Here is a 16679-nt window from a genome sequence, read left to right on the forward strand (position 1 = left end):
TTATAATAACCCTAATTAAATGGATACGATGATTCAATGTTGATGGCGTTTACGTATAAGAAACTCACATTTTGAAAAATCTCACGTGAGATTCGAGGATGGGGGAGGGGTTGAATAAATTCTCACGACATCTCACCAGGGGGGGAGGGAGGTGCAGAAAATTTTAAAAAACACCTCACGTAATTTATGGACGCCCCCTTACTCGATCACAATTTTTGTAACTTTACTATAAACGGAACTATATTTAAAAATAAACTTTATTTATTGAGTTATAAGGTTGCTTCCATTCTGTTTATTTACATTCTCAAAAACATCAATCGCCGCAGAGGTGGCTTGCGACAAAGGCGGCTTGTGTCAAAGGCCTTGGCGATATCATATTTTAAGAACATAATATTATGTACTTTAGGCAAACTTGTAATAAGTTCTATTTTACTTTCTTATTAGTCCATTTGACAAGGATATTGGGTAAGATACCTATTGGAATAATTTTATTATTATGTATGTACTTATTAAATCCGCGAATAAAAAAAATTTTTAGTCGTGAATATAGAAATTGGGTCGCATTTTTTTAATCCGCGAATAGTGAAAACACGAATAAAGGAAGCGCGATTAAGGAACTTTTACTGTATTAGTTTCTGTGAATGTTGTGTTTATTTGTAATTGTTGTGCATAATAATTTATAAATCCTATTGGAACAACTGTTGATTAACCTTTTTTTAATAAATAAAAATAGGTAAATAAATAAATATTACTTAATATAACCTACCGTTTTACTTTGCGTAGTCGGGTAAAAGTATAAATATTTAGGTACTACACCACGGTAATCTTTCCTAGTAGATATTGTATATACATAGTTAAAAAAATCCAGTTACATTTTTTTAACAGACTCATCGATAGTGTCACGTCTGTGCTGTTAGTCTATGAAAAATGGCGCGAAACGCAGAACGCGTGGTGATTTTTCGCAAAATGATAACAATATTAGTAAAATGCATGACTTACTCATAATAAGGAAACTTACTGGTGAAAAGTCACTCCTCGGGCTTTGTTTGTATTATGGGAACTGTTAAAACAATATCTAAGCAAACACGAAGGCATTTTGAACAGAGCAATAACACGTGTTGACGCGGCAAGCGGGGGGCACAGTCCGACACAGACTAAAGAGACTTGTGATTCTTACCTCTAGCTCGTGTTAAAGAGAGTGTAGTAGCGATCGCCTCTCTAGTACGTAGTACATTCTATCTCGATGAGTACCATAGACTTGAGATTTAACATCTAAGACAGTGCACTAGTCTGCTACACGTTACATATCAGATACGTGCAGTATAATATGTTTAAATTTAATCGTATTTTTCGAAAAGCTGCTAATTCAGAATCTTTTTTTTTATTTCCTCTTTTACTTGCAATACGTAGGTTAGACCCATTATAACAAAAAGGTCAAATTTTAGTAATCAAACGATCCTATATGAAATAACGTAAACTTTCTCTAGTACGAGCACTCCATAATGTTCCAGACAGACTCGTAACTGTAACACGATAAAATAAATGAATGCAAAGTATGGACTCAATACCTTTGACCAAAAGAGGTTACTCTTCCCCTTAGAATTTATAACAATACATACGTAAATGGGCAAGTATGCGTGCAAATAATTTATAGTTTATACCCTTAGATGTCCTAATCAGGAATTTGAACCGTTGTTCAAATTACTGACAAAATATATTATATTATTTATACTTAATAGGAGAGGAAAAGGAATTCCATCCCTTACGGAAGGATTACCTAAGTACACAATCTTAGTAATTTCCGGTAAGAATATCCAGGGAAGGGTAGGTATTTTTTATTATTAAAATTACCTGACACCTATTTATAATATAATAACGATTATAACGTATTGTTTTTGCTTGATCGATTAATTATTATTTCACTACGTATTGTTTAAAAATCTTATTACCTTGGTCCTTTTTTTGCCATTGATAATAGTAATGATGAGTATACGCACGGCAGGCACTGTCAATATAAATTATCACACCTTTTTTACACTTTGCAATAATTTTTTCACAAAAAAAAAATATATTTAATTTTATATGCTTTATAAAGTAGAGTTAGAACATTTCGTCTTCTATGAAATTTTGTGAATGCAAGAGTTCCTCTGAGAAGAATCTATCCTTACTATCACAGACCAATGGTCTGTGTTGATCATAATATCATCACTTGAGAACAATATCTTCTTCTTCTAATTTCTTCTTTATATTAGAATAGTTTCACTAAAACGAAAAAGGAAAAATTCGCTCAAGTAATGTTACTTATAAGAAATGTAATTTATATTACATTTTCTATAGCGTTCGTGATCAAATACGGATAAGAAACAAGCGATAACATCGTTGAAGGTTGTTACACTTTTTACTACGTTTTTACAAGGTTAGTTAGGTTTCTAAATTTTATGAAAAAGTCTGGTTGACATCGATACTTACTTTATTCCGTTTTCTTATTAATTTGATTGTAGATTATTAAAAAAAATAAACTATGAACTAAAATAGATACTAAATTTAATGCAATAGGATACAAAATATAATCATTTTACAAGCACTGTTTCTTTAAAAAGCGGAACTGAGTCAAAATTAATTAATTGCTGAAAAATATAATTTAAAGTTTAAAGGCGATTTCCGTGTGTTAATTTGTTTCAATTATAAATGATTATTTTCATTATTTTAATTCTATTAAGAAATATAAAAAAAATGTGTTTTGTATCTAAATAATGTAGACCGTAGTAACTATAATATTATAGTAATTTGTGATAATGTGCCCACTCGAAAAAGCTATTGATCTGAAGTAAAATTTAGATGCATTCTTCATTGTTCAGAGAAAAGGTCCTGAAATAGTTTATTCCGAATTTCATTATAATTTATAAGGTTCAATATTCCGAACATTAACTCGAAATTAATCTCAAAATAGATATACTTATTTCTGGGTTTTGTTTTGATCTTTTTTTATATAAAGTTAATTTTTTATGAGTATGGAGTAGTAATAAATGTACAGTATCCTTTGAGGACGGCAAAAATGTGATACAAATCAGTACGATTATAAAAATAATAACCTTGCTTCGGAGAGGCAATTAGTTATACCTAATTAAAAAGTCAAAAGAAGGACCTATAATATTATAAATTAAATGCATTTTTTTATTTGTATTATTTCAATGCAGGTTTTAGAGGAAGGAAATTGTTTAGATTATGAAATAACATTATGATTGATCGCAGTGTTGTTCAAGTACCTATAACTAGGGTTGTCTCTAAATCATTTATGAATTAGGTGTATACTAAGATTTCAGAAAATAAACAATTTTCACGTAGTCTCACTTCATCAGCTCACATCGTAAGTACCTAATTATAAATTATTAATTGCAACAACACACTTATGTCTAATAGGAAGTAACAATCTAGATATCCTAACTTCTAATCATAAGGATTAAAAAAGTGTGTTAAGTAATACGTTTTTTATACTTACTTTAAATGAAAATACATATTAAATGCAAATAGGCAACCCTGAAGCATACAACCTCATTATTCAAAGCTTTATAACCTGTTAGGCATATATTATTATCAAAAACATGCGATTAAAACGCGAATCTAGTTTCAATGTGTTTTTCTCTAGTAGCACACGCAAAATATATCAACTAAATTAAATCATTACACCATAATTATTATTTTATTGAATTAAAAATATAACCCGTACGTAATATTTCAGTTGTTAATTTTCGCTGAAACCTCTACGATAAGACTCCAGAGCGAGAAGGGTATATGTTTTATTCCCGTCCTTATCTCAATCGGGAAGCCGGCCGCTGACGTATTTCAGAACAGTCGATGCGCATGGCGACTTTCTTCGATCGTCAGTGCGCATGCGTTAACTGTGTCAGTTGGCCGAGTGAAGTGGTTCACTCTCTCTAATAATAACCTAAAAATAATAATTAAATTGTGAATTAAATAAACATGGCACACTATGGGTCCTTAGAAAAGTTGGGACTCGCGTTCCTAATAGGTTTACTGTTCTATATAGTAAAATGTTTCGTAAATGTGGTGTATACTTACATTATTGGACCAGCAGTGAATAAAGTGGATTTCAAATCGAAAGGAAAGTGGGCACGTGAGTATCATTATTTGTTTATTTAGTTAGTGTTATTGTTCAATTAATTGTAACTGTAACTGTCGTACGGCGCTTACAATAATGGGTTACAATATTATTAGCAAAATATGTTTGTCATTCAGAAGGTCATTGACCTATTGCGGGCCCATCTTGTGGTCCCGTATGACAATAAAATAGCCAATAGGATTAGCGCGGCTTGTGTCTAGCTAACTTTATAAGCATAAAATATATTCCTTCTATATTTATTATTAATATTAATATTAAAAATATTATAATAATACATACAGGAAAGATCGTCATCATAACTTCACGTAACAACTTTCACTTCCAAGTAAAAGTGGTTTGTAACAAACAGAAAAAGTATATTAGTGAAAAGTCTAAACTCAAGTAGGGACTTAAAAAAATGTTCTTCAGATAAGTTAAAAAAGTTTACGTTAAGTAGGTAACTAAAATAAAGAACCTAAATTAGTCGCGATTTCCGCTGATGGCTAATTAATGAAGTCCAATCACCAATAACGTAATATTATAACCTATTAGTTTTATTAGTTATTGATAGGTAGTAACCTATAACTTAAAAAACAACATAAGCGAAGTCGTGATATAAAATGGAGTAAATAGATAAGTTATTATCCACTAAATTATTAGCTATCGGAAAATAAAGAAGTAGATAGGTATATTGTAGTAGGCAACTTAAGAATAAGTAGATCAAATACAAGGCGTCACTTAAGATGACCACCAGAAAGATTTAAATATGTCATTTAAGGCCAGGCTTGTCTGGATACCTAATTTCATCTCAGTGTGTACGGCTGTTTGAGCTTTAAAGGGCTTACGAGTAAACGAAAACCCCAACCCAGTAGCTACATTTGGGATATCACACATTAATCTATTAATAAGCAATGAAGCAGAAGTTTCAAATTCAGATAATTATAACATCCCTCGTCAAATTTTTGCCTTACTTTTTAAATAGGTAGGTAACAGTCATCATCACTTAGGGTAAAAGTGGGATAGATGCCCCACTTTTTGAAATAGCCTCATAATTTTAAAAACATGAATCTTATACGAACACTTTGTATGAATATAGCTAGGTTAATTATCTGTTTTGAATTACTATATATATTTTTTATCCTATCATTTATAGATAATGTGTAATAAATATTTTTGTAGAACACCTTTTTTGAGGATAGATGCCTACCTAGTTGGATAGTTGCCCCACCATGAAAATACTAAGGAGGATAGATGCCTACAGAGTGGGATAGATGCCTTACATACTCTATAAACGCGAAATCTAATAAAATTTATATGATAAACCAGTAAATGTCATGTTAACATAGTTGTTCTGTTGTCCAAGAATATACTTGCGCTCGCACTCCTTCTTTTCTTTTGTATTTTCGTGGCGTTCTCCTACAATCAGTATAAGGGCAGATCATTAATAAGTAAGTATACATAACAAAAAAAAGCAAATTAAACGAGTAAAATCGGTTAACATAGAGAAAACCTCTGACGCAATCAGGTAAAAATATAAACAGTTCCTGTGATTATCGATAATAACATACAGTACATATGTATTGAGGGCCCTTAGAGGCCCCTAAGGGCATCTATCCCTCGAAAAAAAAGGGGCAACTATCCTTTTTGATAAGGATAGCTGCCCCAGTATTTTTTTTATTGAATAAAAACAAAAGAGCCACTATTTTCACTTAGATTTGTAGTTAATGAACTAGTGTATAGACATAATAAGAAATATAGTGAAATTTATTAATACTTATAAAGTTATGCAAAGGCAAATATCAACCTTTTTAAATTTTAACGTGTTCGTGAAGTTCGCCCCGGATATTATAACACGCACTAGCGAAACACATCTTCACCAAACAACAGCTCATGCGTACCCGAGGTACGGGGTGATAGGAGCTCCTATTTAAATCATTAATTCGTAGTCACGACTCTGGGAAGTGAGGTTTTTTGAAAATGGGGCATCTATCCCCGTGCGGCATCTATCCCACTTTTACCCTACACTTTCTCCGGAACCTAATAAGTTAGATACCTACTAGGTACCAGTTAAGTCTAATTCAATATGATACCTACTTTGTATAAAGTTGTGGCAATAATTATTGGCATATTATCACGGTAGTGTGGCCGTTATAGTAGTCCCGTCAGCGAAACGGAGTAAAATTGGTTTGCAAGATCAAATTTTTCATGCATTTGCAATTATATGACGCTTTTAGAAAAAATAATCAATACACTTCAATATAGTGCCTAAAAAGTGTGCTAATTTGTTACACAACCACGTGTATTTTGCTCGATCATATAAAATCATAAAAATAGGCTAAAATAAAAATCGAAAACGAATTATTTAATAATGAAATTTCTGACTTTGCAAATAATTTTTATATAAGGATATGTATTTTGATGTACTGCAGAAAACGTGCTAAATTTTGGTTTTCAACTGAAGCCCTGTAATTATTAAATACATATTATTATATCTCGAATTTAACGTTGCCCAGCGTTTTCTTGACAAGCCGACCGACGCGAGGAGCGACTCGCGCAAACGGCGCGTTGAAATAACACACTTTGCCAGAGTTGTCGTCATTAAAGTTGATGTTGCTTATTCCTGATGTACGCTATCATCTCTTTCTCTGTAAGTTCCCTGACCCGTAACGAATCACCATTTCTGATGATTTGTACCACTTAGTACAGAGTGGCGAGCACATTGTACTAAGCTGGACTGGATCAATTACTTACTGATGCGATCAGTCCAAAGTGATGGTGAACGGTCCCGTGATCTATTACAACAGGAATCTCTCCGAAGAATGTCAAAAAAGAATTTATACCAATGGTTGTACAAATTCTTTATGGCTCCAAAACCAAAGCCTATTTTCAATATCAGCGGTGTTGATCACGCTATAAACTAATTGGACGAACCGAACGAAAATAAAAGCGATAAAAAACTGGTTCAAAAATTCGAGTTGAGTTTATGCGAGCATAACAAACAGTCATTAATTACTAAGTTTGTATTATAATTGCCTACTAAGAATAGTTTGATTTGTTTCTTTATAATTGTACACCAGGAAGACGTAGTGAATAACTAATAATAATATGAAATTATTCCAGGCTTACTAGTAAGTAAATAGCTGTGTAGAATCTCAAACACAATTTATTTGTCATCTATCAATCAGATAGAACAAAAATGAATATCCAAATGTGTTGCTAATCGTAAAACTCGAGAAGGGCTCGACAAATTCGAAAATTTTTGTTTAAAAAAAAGTATAGGGAAGTTTCGTACGGAAAGAAAAAACGTAAAAATGACACTCTACTTTTCATTGTTCAGGAAAAGACTGTATGGGCGGCCACCGCTACAATATTTTTATTTGATATTAGATCGGTACTTATATAAAAATATATCCGGATGCGACTGACGTTACTAAAGTAAATTGAAAAAAAAAAAACAAATTGTTTGCTATACTCTCAACTTGTATGTACGGCGTACGCAGATAACTCGTTTAAATATTTGCCCATAACTTACTAGAATAAATCAATCATTATAATATTATTAGGTAAGTAATAGGTAATAAATATGTTTTTTCAAAGTTAGGGCTTTTTTATTTTACTAAGAAATTATACTATAATTTTCAAAATACCTGAAACCCGACACTGTAAGCGACTCTAGACCGACAGAGCAACTTATTGTAGTGAATACTTTGATTGTAGGTATATGATGGATAAAATACTTATGCAAATATAATATTTACGCCACTACTTGCTAATTTATTAGGTATTCCCTTTTTAAATAAAAAAAAATCAAATTAATATTCGATTTCTCGGCGTATAATGGCTACAAATTTGAAATGGTAGGTAGGGAACTGTGAATGGAAGAATCTGTTAAAATTTAAATTTATTTCATAGTTTTTCAACTTGATTATTTTAAATTTTAATGTTTTATAAAAGGAAAAAAATTAAGCATGAGTTTATTGAACAGGTTTACTTTTATTATTTTCCTAGTACCAATTGAGTTTGTTATTAATATGGTTATTTGAAAATGTATTAACTAATAATTATATTATTGTCAGCTATAGGTATAAACTCAGTAGCTATTGGCTCTGTGAACATTCAAACTTCAAAGTAATACTTACGATTTATTGCACCTCAAATAATGTTAATTTTATCATTTAAGTATTCTTGTTTCAGTGCCGTTTCCGTATAGTTAAGTTACTTGCTGTGCCCCGCGGTTTTACCCGCAGTGGTCCACCCCTGTTGGTCTTAGCGTGATGATTTATAGCCTTTAACCTTCCTCATAATCGGGCTATCTAACACCGAAATAATTTTTAAATCGGACCAGTAGTTCCTGAGATTAGCGCGTTCAAACAAACAAACTCTTCAGATTTATAATATTAGTTTAGATAGCTTTATAATATTAGTACGCATGCATTCGGAACATTTTAGTTTAAATAGCAGAACTTGTAATTTATTATTATGGTACAAAGATTTATAGGTACATATAGGTATAAATATATAGATTTATAGGTATAAATACTTGTTCATATTATCTTTAATATCGCTCACGTTATACTTACTGGCTATACCTACTTGGTTAAAACGTAATATATAGTAGGTATAAATAAAAGATAAGTATTAAAAATCATAATCTAAAAAATTATATAATTCATACTAATCTTTTCGGATGTGTTACAAACTTCAATATTTCTAAATAACTTAATATTGTTGAAGTTGAATGCAATATTGCAAATTACAAATTGCAAAACAAATTCGAGATTGTTTACATCCCACAAAAGATTATAAGCTAATCGTATTAAAATACAAAACGTAAAAAATGATCCCAAGGATATAAATAAAGACGTCATTTAAGTAAAAAAATAATAATTAATAAGCTTTTTATGTTTTGTTATCATTGCAAATGAAATTCAACATTTCCACTATTATTTCCTCCATTCATTATATTTGAGGATCATATTATATTGACGTCAAAGAAATAAATTAAATAAAAATCGGCCAAGTTCGAGTGGGATTCGCGCACGAAGGGTTCCGTACTATCATCTATAATAGATAGAAAATCATTTATTGTTTGGGGACCCTCCTTAATTTTTTTTTATTTTTTATTATTAGTATTTGTTGTTATAGCGACAACAGAAATACATCATTTGTGGAATGTCAGCTTTCTGGCTATCACGGTTTATGAGATACAGCCTGGAGACAGACAGACAGCGGAGGCTTAGTCCTTAGGTCCCGTTTTACCCTTTGGGTACGGAACCCTAAAAATGAGAGAAAACAACATTCTACTAAACTGATTTTTTTCTTTACATGTTTTGGTTGTTAAGGCTGCAGTCTAGCAAAATTGCGTTTTCAACAAGTTATTTGACAATTTTTTCCCGGCTAATGAAATGATAAACTGATTTTTTTTTTCTTGTTTATCAATTAGTGTTATATACGCAATGCGCGTGAATTTTTTCACATTTATAAAGTTACTTTATGTTACCTTAATCAGGCCTTCAAGATAAGTCTTTTTCCCCCAAAGACATTTCGAGCTAAGTTTGTGCACTCACTACGTTGCAACCGATTACAATTTACACAATCTGATCAGCGCATTATTATCCTTATATAGTCGTTATTAAAAACTGCTGAATACAATTGCCGAAAAACTTATGATTTTCTTAATTAGAACGTTATAAATTCATTAAATTTCCCATTTTTTGCCTTACAAAATCTATTGATAAATACTGCTAAAAGTTATTTTTTCCATTAATTTATTCGAGTTGGTTGAAGACCAATGAGTATTAATCCTTTAAAAAATTTTTTTTTTTGAATTTTGATAATTCTTTAAATATTAAAAAAATATTTAAAATAATTAGGAAAAATCCTAGCGAATTTCTTTAGTCGCGCTCCTTGGGCCGGAGCGTTCTGACGTGTGCTCTACGCTCGATTTTCCTTCATACCGAAGTGAAAGTTGCTCTACTTCATTAAATTTAATATTTTTGTTAATTGATTATTTTTATCTTAGTTTTGTGCAAATATTCGTATTTTTAAACATTTGATTTCGATATGGAAAATAAACGAAAAAAATACGCGTGTAACTACATACTAGAAAAAAAATTATCTTCGAACATAAAGTTAATGAAACCAAATAGATTGCAAAGGTGATTGGCAACAATTTCTTTATTTTACGGGGTGTCAGCAAAGGGATGTATATTTCTTTAAAACTAAAGTAAGCTCATAAATTTTCTTATAATATAATTTTTTTGAAGTTCCAAAAATGTTTATTTTTCGTTTGAGAAATACGAAATATAATATAAACTTGTATTGAGAACTTGAACTTCCCAAGTTCATCCGGGGAAATCCCCATACGGGGAAAATGATTTGTTTACTCCAAAATTATTGATCCGAGGTGTTTTAATTTTTTCTTCTAGTCATTTTCAACGTAGCGGCATGTTGTTTGATTATTAATTTTGTAACTTAAATACAGGATGTTGGTTTTATATTCTGATCTTACAGACGCGCTGACAAATTTAGTCCGCCATTTCTAGTTTAGTCTACCAACTCTAAGTACCAATATTAAAACGAATGGATTATCATCACATCATCAAAACTCAGATGTAATGGAAGATCACAATAACATAGAAAATTCAGTGGGTGTTGAGAACTAAACAAACAGAAGTAACAGAGACGCGAAGAATAAAAAAAGAGGACGAAAACGATAATTCGTTGATGCTTTCCCTTTTCGACGTATTGTTAGGGTACATCACCAATCTGCAAAAAACAAAACTGATGATTCCCTATTGCCGATTAAAAATGAAAAACAAATAATCGACAACAGTGGTGAAAATTTGCTGATCACAATGAAACATCCTTCAGTGGTAGCAGATTTACTCATTTCAAATGTATTGGTGAACAGCGTAAAGGAGAGGAGGACAGGAAAACATTATGAATGTGGATGGTGGATTGTATACAGGGTGTAATCGATAAGTATGTGCAGGCGATTATGACGTTATTATTGCAGGTATCAAAAAACTTAAAACTGATATCGAAATTACTTTACCTAATGAGCAAAATGACAATAATAACTTTTTAAAAGTATAACGAGAAATATCTAAAAAATTTACTTTATACTTATAAATACACTCCCATATCAAAAAGGGAAAATGGGACTAGTAGAAGTTAAATGTCTAATTCCGGCAAAAGACATGAATGCGGAAGATGCGGTTAAAAAAAAATTTAATATTTGAAATACAATGCAAAAAATAACACTTTTGTCATAGATAAGAATCATGACTATTTTTTCTAAATTCAGGGACAACTAAACGTTGCAGAAGCAGAAGTCTGCTTATTTCCTGTTTGGACTGGAGTGAATAATTCGTTAAAAATAGAATAATATATAAAAAAGTATGTAACGTTTAGGCAAAATAAAATGATGGACCATTATCAAGATTTTACATAAATTGCCTACTGTCAGAATTGATTGATTCGAGACTTCAGCATTCGATGCCCATCAAGGACCCATCCTATATCATTCAAGCGATTGAAAAAAAAAGAGATAAATCCAGTGCAACCGATAAAGCATCAGAATGCTAGCAAAAGATTTATTAGGTTTATCAATATAAATCTATATATTACACGTCATAATATAATAAATCTGTAGAAGACGCGAAGACTGACATCCGCGCGGACGGAGTCGCGGGCGGAAGCTAGTCAGAAATAAATATCTTTTGTTTTCATTTAACACAAACATTACATTTTTTTTATTATATACAAAATTTGTTTATCCGTTTTATTAGTTAAACTGAACAACTTTCACTAAGAAACTTAGGTCGAAAAAAATGTATAGAGTTCTGCATTTTGTATGGAAAGCTTATTTTTTTTTATATTTCGTCCAAATTTCTTTGTAAAAGTTGATCAGTTATATAAACATGAAGTTGAATATATCAATAGAAAGTATTCGCAAATTTTGTGTACTGATAAAAAAAAAATCACCCGGTGTAATTTTCACGAAAATTGTTTCAAATTGTCATTTTTGGTACTTATTACGAATATTAAATTATGCATACGAATGATTTAATTTTTAAAAATTAAGTGGAGCAACTTTCCCTTAGTACATTTGTATTATTTACATATAGGATGACAGGATGCATTTGTTTGCACTACTAGACCAAGCCCTTAACGATAATATTATGTTAGGTATCGATCGGGGTTTCTCAGTATGAAATAAACAAAACAAGATCAGACGTTACATTTAAAAAGTTATATTTTCCTTTTGATCATAATATAATCAAGTTTAATGAAACTTGATTGTGATCAAAATGAAGTGGTGGCTCAGTGGTGAAAACATCAGACTTCAAATCGATAAGTCGGGGGTTCAAGACCAAGCGAGCGTCTAGGAAATAAATTGATTTTTTAATGTATCTGAGCATGTGGATAACATCACCACTGCCCGAAACGGTGATGAAAAACATCGTGAGGAAACCGACATGTTGAAGAATCAAAACTTCGACGACATGTGACATCTGCCAACCCGCACTTGACCATCGTGATGGATTATGGCCTGTACCCTCATAGGACGCCCGTGTCACAGCAGAGGGAACGATGATTGATTTGATGATTATGATGATGATGTAGTTTGATGAAACAGTTGTTTGGAAACTATTGGTCAACACGTAAACATAGAATCGTTGAGACCTAGATTGTGCTCCATTTTAAGACTTCAATATTTAACCTGTCCTGGCAGGTTATAAAACGAGAACCTACTTGCCCTATAATCAAATACTAGATCAGCGGAACAAATGTCGATCTGCCGAACACCCCACAAGAAGACACATAAATTCACAAATATTTAGTTCCTATAGCTACGACCAAAATAGCCCTCCAACTCTTCAAACAAAATATAATATTTTGCAATAATTTCTAGAAATTAATATTGAAGAATTGAAATTCAGGGTCAGTCGTTCACTTGGCTGTACGTTTTGTTTATTTTAGTTTTAACTCGATTTTAATATATTTAGCTTCCTACTGACCTTTAAAATAGATCACAAGTGTTTGCATGATAATGTAATATTCTTATACTTAAATGGAAATGCAATGTTATTGGCGCGCAGTATTTAATAGCATAATCCTTGACAAAGATAGAAAAGGTTATATTTAATTATTACTAGAAAAGGTAAATCAATGCTAGGCTAATTAAGTTATAATAAACATTCGAAACACTTTTTTATGTTATGAAGCTTACATTCTTGTGCTATTTAATTTCGTTATTATTAACGTTATTTACTTACTTTTTCAATTTAGATTTTCGGGATACATTTCTCCTTATCCGTTTTGAACTAAATATCTAACTACGTATATTCAATGCTAGCAAAGGTTTCAGTTACAATGCTCAATTGCTGTGAATGACTCAAATTACTGACTGCAGGTATCGAGCAATGTACTGTGTAACAAATGTGCGTTCGGTTCGTCATTCAGGTAATAAAATCACACAATCCATATAACTGAAATAGAGAATCTACACCTCTCTTGATGTAGGAAACAGGACAATTTGTAATTTATTAAAGACTAGCTTTTGCCCGCGGCTTCGCTCGCGTTAAGAAGTATTATTATAATATGGTATCATTTTTTTTATTTTAACCACTTGGGGGTGGAATTTATAAAAATTCTCTCTAAAGTACGTCCTAACACCTGCATGCCAAATTTCAGCCCGATCCGTTCAGTGGTTTGGGCTGTGCGTTGATAGATATAATTATTTATGCCTTTATAGAGATATTTACTGGCTATTCTTGTATTTATATAATACTAGCGGTCTGCCCCGGCTTCGCCCGTGGTACATATTTCGTAATAAAAAGTAGCCTATGTCCTTTCTCGGGTATCAAAATATCTCCATACCAAATTTCAAGCAAATTGGTTCTGTAGTTTAGGCGTGATTGAGTAACAGACAGACAGACAGAGTTACTTTCGCATTTATAATATTAGTATGGATTTAGTCATTTTGTAATAAAAATGGATTTTAATGGACTCCTAAATATTTACAATTTAGATAGCTAGAGGAAGACAACAAATGGCTCTATAAAATATGGAGGTGTGAATTAACCCTTAAATTGTCACCCCTAGATAACTTGTGTTTATAATGTCCAAATTTGGAGGATGTGTTGGAATTAGGATAGAAAAGAGGAAAATGAAAAAAAAAATTAAAAATTTTAATTTTTTCTATTGTTTTCACTATGTCACATAAAACGGACATTGCCAATTATATGTACATGTTTGAACCGTCACATATAACGGACATTGCACATTATTCCTGCAACCGTGGTACATGAATACAATGCACATTTTCAACTCTGTAATTCAAAATTATTATCAAATTATAATTATAGACGATCTAGAATAAGCTTTTCAAACATCTGTCTTAAAATGTTGGTTAAAACTTTGACGATATCGTTAAAAATAATGGATTTTAAAAAACGACACTCCCAAAAATCACAGCCTAAGAATATGCTAAGAATTGGAATAGAAATAGTATTACATAGCCTGAGAACATATCTAATACACCAAGAAAGTCCTCTTCCCATTCCTTATATTGTACAGATTGAGATGTGTTTGCTTCATCGTATGCAAAGAAGTCGTATGTACCATGCCTGAAGTACCAAAACAAACAGGAAATTTAAATCACTTTTTTTGGATTCTTTGGCATACATATCCATTTTCTGCCAGTTTTTTAATTTGTAAGGTATTATTATTTAAATTTTTAAACATTGGGTGGTATTTTTGGTAAGTAACATGATTCTGTGGCTGAAGAACTACTGAGAAGTAGGGAAGATTCATCTCGCACCGCATGTAATGGCTGTAATTCTGCAGCAATAATATTTTGTTGATGGTAAAAATTCTGACTTTTTGGGTCTTCATTGTGTCTCAAATCAATTTGTCGTATAATTCCGAAGGTATGGTGCTGGGGGTAAATGATTGACACTGTTATCATAGTGAAATCATTCCCGTAGGTCTACATTTCCTTCAAAATCGTCATCTCAACTCAACGCCAGACTCTTCAGCTTCCGCCAGAGGTAGTGAGGGAATTTTTTTATTGATTGCCAAGTCATGCTCCTCTAAAACATATTAAAAATAGAGAAAAATGTATCAAAATGATGACGTTGAAAATGGAGGGCCTTATTGGCAACGTCCGTTACATAGGACATGTGAAGAATACCCTAGTATATACTCCAAGTTGTCAACGTCCGTTTTATGGGACATCGTATATAAACTAAGATTTCTATTCCAAATATTGTAAAATATGTAAAAATTATGTCAAAATACTATACTTACAATCGTATTCTAACTAATAATATAACATTATAAGCAAAATAGCCAAAATACTTACAGTTATTATCAATTTTATCAGGAGAGTCAAGAGAATCGTTTTTTGCAATTTTCAAATGGTCACCATTCGCGACTGTACTTCGCTTTGGTAAAAAAACCTGCATGTACGCAAAGGACATAGCTAGTACCTTCCCAATATACCGATTAGCGAAGCTTAGGTCTGCTATAACAGCGCCAGCATGTTTGTAAATACTATGTCCTTTAAAACGGACGAAATCAATTTAAGGGTTAATTAAACATTTATGATAATAGATTATATTTTATTATAACGATGAAAATGTTAAATAAATATTGATATTTGACAAAGTATTTTATCACTTTATTACAACTGGTTACTTTATTTATATTACACTTGCGTGTTAATATGCTTGCAAATATTACAATATGATTACAATAAAACCATATCAAGAGTTTGCCTTACAAATTTAATAATAATTTATTATTTTATAATTTATATTGTAAATACATATTATGCACATAAAGGTAGGAATGTAAAACTATTTATGATAAAAAGTCGATTCTGTCTGTCTGTAAATACCCGCATATTAAAGAAAGAAAGAAACAAGCTTTATAATTGCCAACCAACCCAACATACTAAGTAAGCCAACATATTAAGTGTACCGTGCACAAAAATACATTTATTTAAATAAAATGTAAGTAAAAAACTAGGTACTCTTTGTAAGTTTATGTATATTCCACTAATTAAAAACTAGATTTTTATTTTGATTGGGACGTAGGCAAAAAACTAATATCCTTAGTTAAGCACATAGCATAGCATCTTTATTTCAATCATAAGCGATGTAATTAATTATTCCGAACATTTAATATATCGTGGTAGGTATATTGTAATAGGAAGTATAATATTAAGTTTAAATTCTCTAACAATAGGTACAAGTTTCAGTCATTATTTATCCAATATGCATAATTGTGTTGCATACCCCCATATTTCGTTACAGAGCAAGCCTCTTAACAGGATTTAATTCAAACAAGCATACAAATCCAGGTGTATATGCTCGAGACCCATCTGTTTAAAAAAGGCCATAAAAATAACAGCTTATCCCACCCCAGGTAATAAGGATTTAATTTAAAAAACGATCCATCAAACAATGCAAAAACTTTATTAATTGCAATTTATCTAATACAATTTCGCGTCTGGAGAACCCTATTAAAATTCCACTAAATTAAG

The 16679-nt window shown here is 31.4% G+C and overlaps 1 protein-coding gene across 1 annotated transcript in view; it reads left to right on the forward strand.

The window, feature by feature from the left end:
• Window positions 1-3863: 3863 nt before the first annotated feature.
• The window catches only part of spidey (hydroxysteroid 17-beta dehydrogenase 12 spidey), a 31569-nt gene continuing 18753 nt past the window's right edge, over window positions 3864-16679 (forward strand). Inside the window, exon 1 of the mRNA XM_089709146.1 lies at window positions 3864-4135. Coding sequence (XP_089565272.1) covers window positions 3982-4135 — 154 coding nt within the window. The 5' untranslated portion in view covers window positions 3864-3981. The remainder of the gene's footprint in view (window positions 4136-16679) is intronic.

The sequence above is a fragment of the Colias philodice genome, chromosome 21, assembly GCF_061535455.1.
Source record: "Colias philodice isolate Cphi_HAF_F1 chromosome 21, ilColPhil1 Martin Lab GWU primary, whole genome shotgun sequence".
NCBI lineage: Eukaryota > Metazoa > Arthropoda > Insecta > Lepidoptera > Pieridae > Colias > Colias philodice.